The 14,095-nt window shown below is 52.2% G+C and overlaps 1 protein-coding gene across 2 annotated transcripts in view; it reads right to left on the minus strand.

Annotated features, from left to right (window-relative positions):
* Nucleotides 1-14,095, minus strand: part of HDLBP (high density lipoprotein binding protein) — a 38,690-nt gene that overhangs the window by 14,648 nt on the left and 9,947 nt on the right. The window contains exons 1-12 of one of the 2 annotated variants that reach the window (XM_035334219.1): nt 12,210-12,303; nt 8,645-8,712; nt 8,001-8,113; nt 6,961-7,115; nt 6,190-6,405; nt 4,329-4,535; nt 3,620-3,835; nt 2,586-2,792; nt 2,266-2,373; nt 1,621-1,725; nt 1,095-1,173; nt 273-412 (exon numbers count right to left, since the gene is read on the minus strand). In XM_035334219.1, the coding sequence (XP_035190110.1) occupies nt 273-412; nt 1,095-1,173; nt 1,621-1,725; nt 2,266-2,373; nt 2,586-2,792; nt 3,620-3,835; nt 4,329-4,535; nt 6,190-6,405; nt 6,961-7,115; nt 8,001-8,076 (1,509 nt within the window). In that variant the 5' untranslated portion in view covers nt 8,077-8,113; nt 8,645-8,712; nt 12,210-12,303. Of the gene's footprint in view, nt 1-272; nt 413-1,094; nt 1,174-1,620; nt 1,726-2,265; nt 2,374-2,585; nt 2,793-3,619; nt 3,836-4,328; nt 4,536-6,189; nt 6,406-6,960; nt 7,116-8,000; nt 8,114-8,644; nt 8,713-12,209; nt 12,304-14,095 lie in introns of those variants that run through there. The other variant, XM_035334218.1, reaches the window with a different exon arrangement.

The raw sequence follows: 14,095 nt of genomic DNA on the forward strand, positions 1-14,095 counted from the left end.
CAGGAGAGCCATATACGTTTATTTACCAGCTTGCTGCCTGACAGTTTACCTGCCAGCAGTGTCCCTTTTTTCTCCTCTAGAGAGGATTCACTCTACATTGACAGAGGAGTATGCAAGGGAATAGAAAAACACATCTGTGAGCAGCAACTTGCACTTCAGATCATCAGATCCAAGTGTTCAGTGGGCCAAGGGCACATGTTTGCACCAGAAGTTATGTTATGAATGTAACAGCCCAAACCCCTGTGGCCTCCCAAGCATCACATACTGCTCACCATACGGGAAGCGAGTTCCAGCAGCTCTTTCTTGGCCTGTTGGACCCCCTGTGGGTCTCCTTCAATTCTGATCAAGTTACTCTTCTCATTATCCGGTGGAATGCGTACAGACACCTTGTAGAGGTCCTTAATCCTGTTAACTTCAAGGCAAGGATGGTGGTGACACAGCCTGCTAGGCCACGACTTGCAACAAGGTATCTTGATTATCAATGCTTAGAAGCTGTTTAAAAAGTAAACCTCTGAAAAGAGGCCACTGGGGTGGGGTTGAAAGAGAGGCAAGTGCCTCTTCACTCTGGAGTTCTACAAGAGCAGATCTGTGCCACACAAGAACTGCACAAGTAAATGCTGTGGCATCTAGAGAGCAAAATGCTCGCTCGCTAGAGTGAGGCATCTCTTTCCTCCACAGACAGCGCCATCAGAAGGTGATCATTCATTTCTCATCCTGAATTCTTTAATGGGAAGAAACTCATTGGTATATTTCCACCACCCCCTATCAGCTGCTGAAGTGTAATTCACACAGAGTAACTTGAAAAAAAGTTAAATTTAATCCTCCAACCAAGACAAAATTTCCTCCAGAACCTAGCAAAGTCATCCCACCACTGTTCAATCTGTCAAGATGCTTTCATACATTAAAGCCACCCCAAGCACTTACTGCTTATTTATCTCCTTGTGTCTATTTATCTCCTTGCGCCATTACCACCCTAGAAGAGCAGATGAAACGTGATGGAGACACCACACTAGATGAACTACAGAGCCCCTGACACTACCTACTGAACATGGAGAGTCCAAGCATGGCAAAGATTAGAAAGGCACTCCACTTACTGTTAGCTCCATTCTTGCCAATGAGGTGTCGGTGGAATTTGTGGTCAACGTTGATTTCTGCATAATCCATCCGGTTGATCTGCAAAGAATTGTACAGGGCTAGGTAGGACAGGCCAACCGTTCTCCCCTCTTGTGCCCTGAGTAACTGCCTGATGCCAGTATTTGCACTGACTCTCCAATAGTCAGCTATAAGCACTCCTCCTGCTCCTAAGTGGAATGGAAACACTTCTCTGTTTTGAGCTGAGAGCACCATGCTTGTGAAGCACTTAAAAGAACTTACACACCTCCCTAGTCATAACTGGATGACAACTCTTCCTTCTCTGCATTAAAAGATTTAAGACCTGCTGCTGATTTTTTAAGAATGCCAAAGGTGAGTTCTGCAACCAAGTGCTTTGTTCATCGGCTACACAACCTGTCTCCTGCAAGTTCTGTTAAGCATGGCAAGATAGGGATGCGATACAGATGTGATACCTAACTCATCATTTCTGCCCCTTCTTAGGTACTGGAACTAGTAACACCAACTTACCAGATCCTTGACCATGACTTCAATCTGTTCCTGAGCCACATTCACATCTTCTGTAGGTCCTTCCAAAGTGATTTTATCTTCTCCTTCTGTGAATTCGATGTGAACCTTGAGACGAAGCAATCGATTCAGTAACAATTTTCCAAGATGCAAGACGGGTCAATGCTGTTAGTCAGGCCTACAACACCTCTGCCACTAAGAGACATTTTCCTTCCCACAAAGTACACCCATTATTCTTCTGCTTTCAGAAGACGGTTAACTTACAATTTTGGCCATGTCATAGTGTTTGGAGCCTAGGGCTTTGGTGTTGTCCTTACTACCTGCAAGAGCTTTGAAGAAGTTACTTGCCTAACCTTTCTCTAGATACTAACTCACAGTGAGAAGCCTAGTTTAATTCAGCATTTCCAGGTATGTTAGGTATGTTACTATATCAACTAGTCCCATATAAAGCTTCCTTTGGAGGGCTCATGCCAGAAGAGTAACTTCTGAGTAGTAACTGATGAGTAGTGTTTGCAGCAGTAAAAGAGAGGCTCCCTTTAATATTAAAATCTGTGTCATTTCCTCCCTCGTTTCACCCACACTAGAATACATTCTTCTCTCCTACAAATAGTGATCTGGCCTAAACCACATTCTACAGCTGAGGTATACCTTTGGCATCTGCTGTGTTATTTTGGCCAGGTTTTGTCCTTTCTTTCCAATAATGAAACGATGAAGCCAAGAGGGGGCAGAGACCGAGGAGACGGTAAAACTGTTGGCCTGAAAGACAGAAAACCAGCTGTTTGATGGACAGACTGGAAGAGATCTTCACAAAAATTCAGGTCCGATTTCTATGTTGCACCCTCAGTACTGACTTAATGTAAGCAGCACCTCTAACAGCCCAACCAAGACCGTTCTCACTCTGCCTGTCAGCGCTCCCAGATACATCTTTATGTGACTTTCTGAGAAGGCCTAGTCCATCCCGCCAGTACCTTTGCATAGACTTCAGTCAATGCCTGCCCAAGCTTTTCGGGCTCGCCTCGCAGTATCACCGTCTCCGAGCTACTGTCAGTGGGTGGGATCTCGACAGAGACTCCAGTTTTCTCCAAGATCTCCTGCAGGGAATTCCCCTTGGGGCCGATGACATACTTGTGCTGGGACTTCTTCACCTCCACGGCAATGGTAGTAGTCTTCTTTTTCTGTGGGGGCAGAGGCACTGGGGCATCAATCACAGGGGGACGGGGAAGGACAAGAGTGAAAGGAAGAGGCAACAGATGCAGTGAAACTCTGCACCCAGGAAAGAGCAAAGCAAAGGCGAGCGCACTGGTTCTGCAGTACCCCAGCACCCTTTGGGCCCTTGCCCACAGAAGGCTTTGCACTCACAGATTCACAGTGGACTAGTACTCTGTGGCAAACTCCCTGGGACACCACAGGCACGCGCACACACACACACACACACACAGAGTCTTGCACAACAGGGCTCAACACCTAGCTGTCCCCCAGGCAGCTCTGTAACACAACACCATGTAGGCTAGATGGCTGATTATCTCTGCTGAAATCCAGACTGGTACGAATACAGACCTAACCATGAGGAAAAACAGCTTGACAGCCCACAAGAAGGATATTCACAATGATGCTGGCTGTGGAAAATAAACTGGAGTGAAATTCACTCTTCAGCAACTTGTACTTATGTAACAACTTTGATGATGTGAGGTGGCCACCACTGGAGACTTCACACTTCACTCCTTAGTAGCACCTGTGTGAACAAGAGCCAGGGGAGCTCTTTGTGGTCTGCTGATTCCCCCCATGACACAGAAAAGCGGGATGCCTGTCACCTCCCTGGTAGCATCAGCCCAAGTCCCACTCTGCTGAGTAAGGAAATGGTAAGACCCAGGGCTGCAAGGGCTGTGGAGCCAAAGCTGACACGAGGAGGATGTGATGGAGAGATGCACAAGAAGAACAAGAAGGGAAGAGGGACTATAAACAGGTAGGGGGAAGCTAGGGATCTTTTACAGACCATCCATACCTTCTCCTCATAGATCTTCTTAACACGAGCGACAGCCTGGGCTAACTGCTCCTTTTCTCCGGTGAAGACTATCTCTGTCTTGTTGACGCTGGGTGGAGGAATGTTGATGCGTGTCCCTGTGTCCTGCATGAGTTCGCTCACCAGCTTGTTGTAAGGGCCAGCGATGAAGGGGTGGTACACCTTCTCCACATCCAGCCGCTCCACAGCGCGCTTATCCTACAGGAGCCCAGAACAGACCTCTGTGGGAACTGCCCTCCATAATAACAGTCTCTGCCAGACACCAGTACAAGCTCAGTTCCCAGTGCTACCCACCTTACCTGGCACTCAGGCCCGGGAACCCTTTCCAGTCTGCAGGCTTGTAGATCTCCATCCATCCCCTTCAATCTACAAACCCTGATGTTGCTACAGACATTCTATGATATTCCCTTCTGTAACATCTTATCTTGCCTTATCTCAGCTGGTACCTTATTATGGTCCATTTCAAATATGAACCAAACTTACTGCAATTCAGAGATGGGCAAAACGGAGAACCAGAAGTTGCAGAACCCTGCCTAGGTGCTCATACAGCCAGCAGCACAGTGCACATCTCCGTTCAGGCTAATACTAGCCACTGAGCGTGGCCAGAGTGGCTACAAGTAGCTAATATTCAGTGGAGAAGCAAAACGGCGCTCTAGCTAATACCATGAGTAAGATCACAGCACTGAGGTACCTGCTCAGCAGAGATAAGCAGGATCTCATGTCGGGCTTTCTCAATCCCTTCTTTAGTGCCGGTGATCTTGATCTGGTTGCTGGGGTCATCCGGGCGGGGGATCTGGATTTTAGTTGCAGTTTTGAGCTCCAGGTCCTGCAGCTTCTCGCCGTTCTTTCCAATGACAAAGCGGTGGTGCTCCTTGGGGATGGCAACTGTTGCTGAAGCCTGAAAACACAGGACCCAAGCATCTGTGAGAATCCTTGCCTACAGCAGTAGATCCACAGAAGCAGAGCCAAGGAAAGCAAGTTAGGTGCTGCTCAGCAGTACCACTAAGGAGCAAACACAATTTCTTCCCAGCACGTTCTGTCTAAGGGCCGATACTACACCAGAACAGTTGATGTACAATACCTGGACACCAGGAGTCTTAATCCCACCTTTCATTCAAAACCCTTCAGTTTCTACCGAAGTGATACTCAGAGTTTGCAAAGGCCTTCAGGCACAGATGAGGAGGTGCCTGTCTTTCAGCGTAACAAGCAGAAGCAGTACCAGACAACAACTGAGACGATGGCTCAAGGGTGGCATTTATCTGAACTCTGACTGCTGCTAAAGCTACAGAGAACAAGACACACGGTCTGACTCCTAGGAAACAGAAATTCAACACCAGAAACCTATTTGAGCAGGCAGACAGCTATGAGATGCTTACTGCTACTCACTGGTGTTTCCAATCTAACGCTGCTCCCAGGACTACGTGTAGAAGAACCCTCACAGAAAAGGGGTCCCAAGAGATTCCCTCAATTTACCTTCAAAGGGCTGTTTTATAATAGTGATTTCTGACTTCTTCCCTTCTCACTGAGTTTTTATCAACATGCTAGCTTATGAATGCTACCATGCTCGATACCTGTAAATATCTAACTACTACCAGCAATTAGGCACTTAAAATTCAACCTACACTGGAAAAAAACAAAAAACATCATTAGGTCTTCAACTCTATGTCCCTATAATGAAGCCAGCCAAACCTAGGAGAGCTGGGAATACAGACACACCTTTGTCTGGGGCCAGGGCAGTAGGAGGTACGTTCGGGGACAGTTGGTCATGTATTTGTGGTTGTGTATTTCAGCACAACCAGAATTAATTTTTGAAATGTACCTTATTTAGGGTTTGACCCTTCCTCTTCCCTCTGGTAGGGTATGACACAACTTGAACAGCACTGAAGCAAAACACAGCATTAACTACTGCATTAACTACCTTTGACATTAACACTTCAATGCCCACTACAAGACCTGGCTGTGATACTGCTTAACAAGAACTACCACCCTAACTATGAACTCAAAAATCTGAATGTTACGAACCAAAACCTAAAGGACTGAAAGGAGAAGCAATTGAAACAACAGGGCTGTGGCTCCTTACCAGTGTGGCTTGAGTTACTCAATGCAGAACCCTAATCTGAAGCTTTCAGCTTCTGGCAGGACTTCCCTCTTCTCTACCTGTCATTCTCCCATCTCTCCACGTTCTCCTCTGACGGACTCCAGAGAAGGTACAGTCCCATTCTTCCATGCTGCTAGCTTCATGTGAAGGGCCTGCTCCCCCCTCCAGCACCAGCACCTCAGCATAAAGTCACTGTCTGCAATTCAAGTGTTTTGAGATTGCAGACTCCACCCTCCATGCAACAGCATGACCTATAATTAGCTTTGAACCCTATTTTAAGCCTCATCTCCATTCCAAATTGCCAATTGTATGCTTTGAAAATACACAGCAAAGCTAAATTACTCATCTAATAATACCTCTTTGGCTTATAAGCACACACGCCCAGGGGTCTCAAAACATTTGCAAGTCTTGGGGAAGAGCAAAGATGAAGTGTGAAACAGTTAGATGCCCTCACCTGAGTCTGCAGCCGAGCGACAATCTCCTTCCGAGCCTTCATGACTGCTTCCAACTTGCCAGAGACCATGATGGAAAGGCCTTGGTCCTTTGCGAGAGACAGCTCCAGGTGAGCTCCAGTCTTCTGCATGATGTCAAGGCAGATCTTGGCCTGCTCGCCTTCGCCAAACTGATTCATGTCCTTGTATTTCCTCTCCTCCAGTGGCACATGAAACACCTGCTCAGCCACAGGACAGATGGGCACAGCAAGCAGTCAGTACGCTTTTGATTGCCAGCGCCTCCCTCCATTGCCGTACTGGACTTCACTGACAGTAAATTCCCAGGTTCATGCAACCCATCAGCCCTTCCAGTGGAGACACCAGCTGCAAGCAGGGAAAGTGCAAGAGCACTTCAGCCAGCAGACGGTCCCACACCAGGGGTCTTCCTAAAGTATGTCAGGGAGGCAGGAGTGCTAAGCTATGGTGGGAATATTTTAACACATCAGTGCTTGTTGCTTGAATTCTGCAGTCCTCCCTTCAGGCCTGCTCTAGTAGCTATTTGTCCAGCAGGGACTGAGAGCTTGATCTGAATAGTTTTCCAACACATCCTTCCCCCCTCAGAGTGGTCTTAGGTCTCAGCTGCAGTCCTCCTCGCAGCCTGGGAGAACGTACAGCAAAGAGCCTGCCAATCTGACACATGAAGGATTTCACACTCTGGGGAAAGCGAGCTTCACTTCACCTACTTTTTGGAGGAAGGCTGGGCCGGGGGGAATAGGGCACCTGCTCCCACCAACCTGAGTGATGACAGAAGCCTTTATCGGTCGGATTTTGCTCCAGGGCCCAGCAGGTTCCTGGGCTGCTTCCAAACATGGTGCTTTCTCAGGGAGCGGAGGGAAGGCTTCCTTGTAGGTTGGAGGATCATTCTCTTCTTCAGAGTTTAAAGCTGTAACTGAGGTGAAACAAACAGGGTGAAGAGATGTTCTCCAGGCAGAAATGCCCCTGTCCATCACAGGGGGTGCAAGTGTGTTCAGGCACTCCTATGAAGGGAGAGCAAAGGACGTGTGCAGTACTATTAATCCTATTACGGCTGTGTTTGTGGAGCAGCCAGCTCTGGAGCACAACTGAGCGCAGTACAGTACAGACCGCAGCAGATGCCATGACCCATCAGCCTCATCTGAGCAGACACTTTGGATGCAGAACGTGAATGTGCAAGCGAATGGTGGCAGCAAACAGCACATTTCTGCAACCTTTGTAAAGAGGAGCTAATGAAGGGATAACAAGCTGAGCAGGAAGAACTGAAAGGAACAGAGCAAGGCTGCAAGTCCAAAGGGATAAGACAAACGTACACCAGAAGGAAGGCAGGGAGAAGCACTATAGTTAGAAGCACACTGCAGGGAAAGCCTGGATGGGGACCTTATGCTCCACTCGGTTGCGTGCTGGACTGTGCCAAGTGGCCCAGCTGGCAGCTGGGTGCAGAAATGCACCAGTGAGCCAGTCAGCACAGTTACTCTGACGTCCCCCCCAGAACCGGGATGAGCAAAGGAAGAAAACGACCACTGTTGCATGTGTGCTGTCTCACGGCTGACAGAATTGCCAGTCAGAGCTCTGTGGAGATCTGAGGCTTGCTTCCTCCTGGCTCTGCACCGTGCAGCATCACCTCTGTGCTGCCGTTGGTGCAAAGCCAGAGTATGTGGTGAGCCACCAATCTAGGAATGAAGGATGCCATTTCTGCACACTCATGGTGAACTGGATGCCTAGAGTGAGCTTGGGTAACAGCAAGGAACCTCGTTTGTGTTTAAAAGCACATCTTGGGAACTCAGCTGTGTTTTCTCACCTTTCACCTGCTGCTGAGCCAGGCCGCTGCGGTGTTCAGCGAAGCTCTCCTGCGTCAAAACTGCCACGGAGCTCATTGTCGACTTCCCACCCACACACAATCCGGGTATGCCACTGGAAGAGATGGAAGAGGCAGCACTATTACAAAAAACATTTGAGATGCACAAAAATTACTCCACCAAGACAAAGCACGTGTTACTAAATACTCTTCCGGTCAGCCAGACGCTACGAGACACCTACAGCACCAGTCACAGCTGCCCAGTTCTCTTACTAGATCAGAGGGGAGCTCACAGCACAGCCGACACCAAAACCAGAGCTCCTCATTATGAAGAGAGAGGTTGTGCAACCTAAGAAGGTCACTGGAAAGGGGGACAACAGAAGTTGTTAAAGGATACTCTAATTAATCTATCTATTATTAAAGGCATGCAGTTTTTAAAAGAGTATCCAAAGGTCTGGATAGGCGGTCCAAGACCACTGTTTAATCCTGCAGAGAAAAGGAAAAAGGCTCAGGATTCTACCTCTTCCTAAAGATGACTTATTTAAGTGTCTGAACTGCTGCTGATTTAGGGATACACTCAGAAAGCCACTCTGATAAGCATGCTTAGCAACAGCAAGATCTTTGGCACTCCCAAAATAGGAACTTACCAGCTAAATGGTCAGTAGCCAGAGAGTCCGTCCTGTAAGCTGCCCGTTTGTCAGCCTGCCAGCTTTTGCTTTATAGAAAAAGAAAAGAAAAATATTTATGTGGCTGCTCCAAGACAACAGGAAAACACAACACCCCCGTTACTGTAACTTTCAAGAGAGCACTGACTGTACTGTGTTTCAAGCTTACATCCTATCCAAAATATTCTCATACTGCGTCACATCTCACCATACTTTACCTGACAAATTTTACTAGAGCTACAGACAACGCTGCTGCCTGCTTAAAAAACCTCTCCGCAGGAAGCCTGGGGTAGCTGCTCTTCAATCAGACCAGCTACAAGAGCAGCCATCCAGCATCAGGCAAAAATACCGTCAATTAGTAACAAATGTGCAAGACAGACATGAAATTTCAGGGTTGCAAGCAAGCATCGACATCTAGTCAGAGGAGACTAACAACCTGAAAACCTGCCAACAACACTGCCATCAGTCAGAAGTTAGGAATGTAGTTTAGTGGAGCTTTGGTGAATCAACACCAACATCCTCGCAAACTAAGGCAACCGCTCAGGGCTATCCACACACAGCTACTGGCCAGTCCACCTCTTCATTTTTTTATTGTAATAAGATGATACACCAGGCACTGAGCTCTGTCTTCAGGCCTAACTCTGTCCGTCGGAAGGAAAGAAACCCACACTAATTTACACAGATTACTTTGAAGGCATCCACAAGATGGGACCAGGAAAAGACACTGTTGGTGGGAGCTTTATACCCCCTGCATCTGGATCTGCAGCTCTGTTAAAGAAGTGCTCAGGAATATAAAGACGTAAAAGCCAGGACACTACACACCGTCAGATGTATGAAGTTCACCCCCACGCCCTCCAGCTGCTTACGTGGGCTCTCACTGGGTTTGCAGCCTCCTAAAACCCAGTGCCTCTGACTGCTCACGGCACTACAGGTCCCTCCCCTGCGCAAACCCTGCCCTGCTGCTGCTTCTGAAGTGAGCTCTGGCACTTTTTGGTAAACTGATGGTTACCATTTCTGGCCTACCAACATGTCAGAAAAGCCGCCCCAAACCACAGTGTCTGATGTGGCATCTCACATAGTTTATATGCTGACACTGGAAGGGGACGTAACAGAGGCAGGAGGGAAGGAGAGGAAAGAGCAAGGAGAGCAGCAATGCAACCCGGCCATTCAGAGCTGATCTGCACTTCAAGGAAGGCCACACAGGGTATTTCCACCTATTGCACTGCCACCTGCTATCAAAGCAATGGAGCTGATGGTACAATGAATTCTCTAACGACCTGTTACTGCGAGGTGACGGCTACCAGTCAGCCACACTGCCTGAAGCACAGCTTCCGCAGCACGCAGAGGCCCTGCAAGGCGGGTACGTGGGTACGGGTGGCTAGTCATCCTAGTCATCTCTCGGAGAAAAGCTCCCCTTCTCCCTGCTGGCCATGCTCACACTGGGGACTACACCACCGGGTCGACGGAGCTGCCACAGAACCAAGGGAAGTGGCACTGCACCCGTTGCAGGCTATTTGGGCAAGGCCTTCAGGCAGCCGTAGGCTCCCCCAGCCCACCACGTCGCTATCGAGGATGCCACCACCCCCAGCAAGCTGCAAGCAGGGCTGAGGCAGGAGCCAGAAGCACCCCGTACAGCACAAGCAGCTGTCAAGGTCTGGCTGGAGCCTTCCTCGCGGCATGGATGTGCTTAAAGCTCTGTCTCCTGGGGAAGTACCACCTGGTTCTGCTCCTCAGAGGAGGTAAGGATGAGAAGTCTGAAACTACACCCGATACAGCGCTCGCCTGAGAGCCGTAACCTCCAGGCACAGCTGTTGGTTTCACTGTGTCCACGCCAGCTGCAGAGATCTTCCTTGCAGTCAACACCTCAGAGAAGAGCTAGATAGTCACCAAGAAAACTAAGGGCAGTATTTACCCACATGAATTTCTGCTTCGTCACCCATGCAGTGAGCTAAGAACAAATGTTATTCATCTCCAGTAACCCCAAACATCTGGTATACTGTAGGCCTCAGGGATTCATCCCTGGCCAAAATTGGAGACGGCCATCAGAATGGTATTTTAAACACAACGCGAACAGCAGCAGCTCGGGCGCCGCGTTTGGAGCCTACACCTCCTCGCCTTCCCACTGTCGGTTTTGAAACTAAGGTTACAGCTACGTCACGCCGGCGTGCAGCTGACTGGGTCAACAGGTTTTAAGCTGCCTGCTTCGTACACCGTCTGTGGCGCTGCCTCTGTGTGCCAAAAGAAGTTTCAGAAGTGTACAGCACGCTTAAATAAGAACAAAATCTTCCTGAAAATAGCCTCTAGCAAGGGCCAGACCTAACCACACGGGAAATATTTGTATGGAGTGAAAAAAAAGGCAAAGTCTTGGGTTACGCCGCCAATCCCATCAGTCCTCGTGGACAGTAATGGCGAGCTAGGCGGTATCTTATAGACGTATCGGCGGTCTGTTCACCGCAGTAACTAAAACTAAGTCTTGCAAAAACCAGCAGGGCTGAGCTGGTCGGGGCAGGCACCGTCCTCTGCCGGCCGTCGGCAGGCTCCGACCTCGTGGCTGGCGTCACGGGAAGATCGCTGCTGCGGGGAACGCTGGCTGAGATCCCGCAGGTGGACGGCCGGCTGCTGCGTGGCAGGATGGAGCCCTTCGCGCGGCTTCCTGACGCAGCGGACGTGGGCGCGCACCGCGCCCGCTGCCTCCCCGGACACGGCCGGCCTCGGAGCCGGGCGTTCCGGCGTGCCCGCCCTCCCACCGCCCCCGGGGCTCCCCCCGTGCCCCCACCGACGGCCCCGCGCCCCGTCGTCGGGGCCGGGCTCCCGGGGCCGCCCGTCCCGCCCCCCCCCTCCCGCGCTCCGTCTCCTCAGGCCGGGCCCCCCCGTGCGGCAGCCGCGCACCTCCGGGGGGCGGGCGGGCAGCGGCTCCCGGGCCGGGGGGAAGCGGCGGGCCCGGGGCCGGGCGGGCGGCGCCGCCAGCGCCACCTCAGCACTGCCGGCACCGGGGGCGGGGCGGCGCCCTTAAAGGGACAGGCCCGGGGCCGCTGTCACGGGAACGGGGGGGGACGGGGATGGCAGGACGGGGGGCACCGGCCCGCGGCTCCCCGCCGAGCGACGCTGGGTGGGAGCGGGGCGGCCACGCAGCCTCCGCGAGGGTTCGCGGAAGGGGTGAGAGAAATAAATAAATAAACAGATTAATTAATAAAGAGCCGTACCCGAGCGGGAGGAGAGGCTCGGGGGCGCTGGCTCAGCCCCGGGGTTGTTCACCCCGCGCCGTTTCGCAAGGCTGACCCGGCCCCGGACGGGGCGCTGGGGGCTCGCCGCGCTGGGACTTCAGGCGGAGCCTCCCCGCCGCGCCCCAGCCCGCACCCCCGGGCCGGAGCCCCTCGCTCCCCCCTCACCCACCCCCCCCAAAGCTGCCCCCGCCCCCCCCGCCTTCCTCCCGGCCACGCCGTCCCCGGGCTCAACACCGCCCGTCCCCGGGGCAGGGATGCCGGCCCGAGCCCCTCACCCCACCCCGGGGGCACCGAGCCCCCCTCACCCCCCCTCCCTGACTCACTCCGGCCGGTGCCCGCTCGCCCGCTCTGCTGGAAGGACCGGGAGCGCTCGGGGGGGAGAGCGGCGCGGCGGCCTCCGCCGGGCCTATATAGGGCGGGCCGCTGCCAATCCCCGGGCCGCACGTCAGCGGGACTTGCCCCCTTCCCGCCCGGCCACCGCCGAGCGGAGCGGAGCGGAACCGCGGCCTGGCCGGGCGCTGGCAGCACGCAGCCGGGGCCGGGCCGCCGAGGGCTCCGCCGAGGGCCACGCGCCCCCCGCTCCCCTGGCGGCGATGCGGACTCGGCCCCAAAGCACCCCCGGGGGGCTGCGAGAGAAAACTTCCAGCTCAGCACGAGGGCGCCCGGAGCCGCCGCTGCCACGTCACGCTGCCGGGGCTGGCCGCGTTCCGCCAGCGAGAGCAAGGGGCCGGCGCCCGGCGGGAAGCGGCTCTGCGGCCCGGCGGCCCCCGAAGCGCTCGCTGCTGTTCTGGGGCTTTCTCTCCCTTGGGTTTCCAGCCCCGGCTCTAACTCGGCTGCGCCCAATTAACTCCTGTGCAGCTGGGCACCGCAAAGCCCAGGAGGCGGCATCTTGCTGAAAGCCCGTCCTGCTCCCTGAACTCCTCCTCGTTACCTGGCTCAGCAGTGGGGACCTGCCGCCTCATACCTATGGGACAGCTGTAGGTTCTCTGTCCCTGTGCAACCAGCAGCGTTGCCAGGACATAATGAAGTTCTGAGTTTTTGTCACAGCTCCCTTTCCCAGGCTGTTTAAGAGGGAATATCGTTACACATCTCTGTGCCCCTTCCGTTACTTGCAGTTGCAAGTGGCAGGAGATTACTGGAAGGCTGAGGGCAGCTCACCACGTGCCACCTTTACTGATGTCTGCTGCCAAAGGACAGCTGTCCCATGCTGCTCTCTGCAGAGGACTGAGACATTCCACGGGGTAAAGGGTCAGGGATGAGACTCTACCTTTCCTCCCACATTTGCTAAGTGCCCTGTGCATGGATGAACACACATTCAAAGGATGCTGGAAGGCCTATTTTGACTTGCTGTACCTTCTGCCAGCACCACACCATCTGCATCCCACTGTGCCCAGTAAGAGATTCGGCACAGGCAGGGCGAGGTCTACAGGGGCTGCTCAGCACCTCTCGGGCTAACTGCCCACATGTAGCAACTCACCTCCAAATGCTGGGTTTGGTAGCTGAGGGGAGGGAAGACAGAAGAAGGCACCCGACACCTTGACAAACACTAACCTGCCCCCCTGCTCCTAGTGTGCTTCAGCAGCACTACAACAGACCCTGGATTCTCGACCTGCAAGAGCAAGTGAAAAGGAAGCCTAGAAAAGCACACTAACGTGCAACAGCAAGGGTGAAGGCTTGGGCAATCCACAGTTTCCACAGCTTATCAAGTTGGCAGCTCATACCACCAGTCAGAGGGAGGACACAAAAATTGGACCGGCAGAAATATGAAACTCAAACAGAGATAAAATTAACACTGACGAACATGGGTTCCAAAAAACAAGCCCCGAACCCGTTCGGTGCGAAAGCCAAGGTTGAGGAACTAAGCAGCTTTCCACAGTGACTCCAGGACTCTTGGGGAAGGGAGGAGGAAACTTTCAGCTCCTTAAACCGCTGGAGCACAGACTACAACAAGGTTGGCCTTTGCTGGCACACGCACCCTCAGCTGAGCTGGGATTTTGCAAAGTATTTCTTCCAGCCTGTTCTTATATTTTGTTGTTATCCCTCTTTTTCCTTCCAGAAACTGCCAGCCTTATTTGGAAAGCAACTGAAGCATGCCCCAAAGAGTGCACGCTGTGACTTTACTTCCTGTTAAATATAACTCCAGATTTCTAAAGCTGTACAAATAAGCACCCTTCTCATACCCTGGGTGCTCATCCCACACACGGAAGTC

The sequence above is a fragment of the Oxyura jamaicensis genome, chromosome 9 (assembly GCF_011077185.1).
Source record: "Oxyura jamaicensis isolate SHBP4307 breed ruddy duck chromosome 9, BPBGC_Ojam_1.0, whole genome shotgun sequence".
Classification (NCBI taxonomy): Eukaryota; Metazoa; Chordata; class Aves; order Anseriformes; family Anatidae; genus Oxyura; species Oxyura jamaicensis.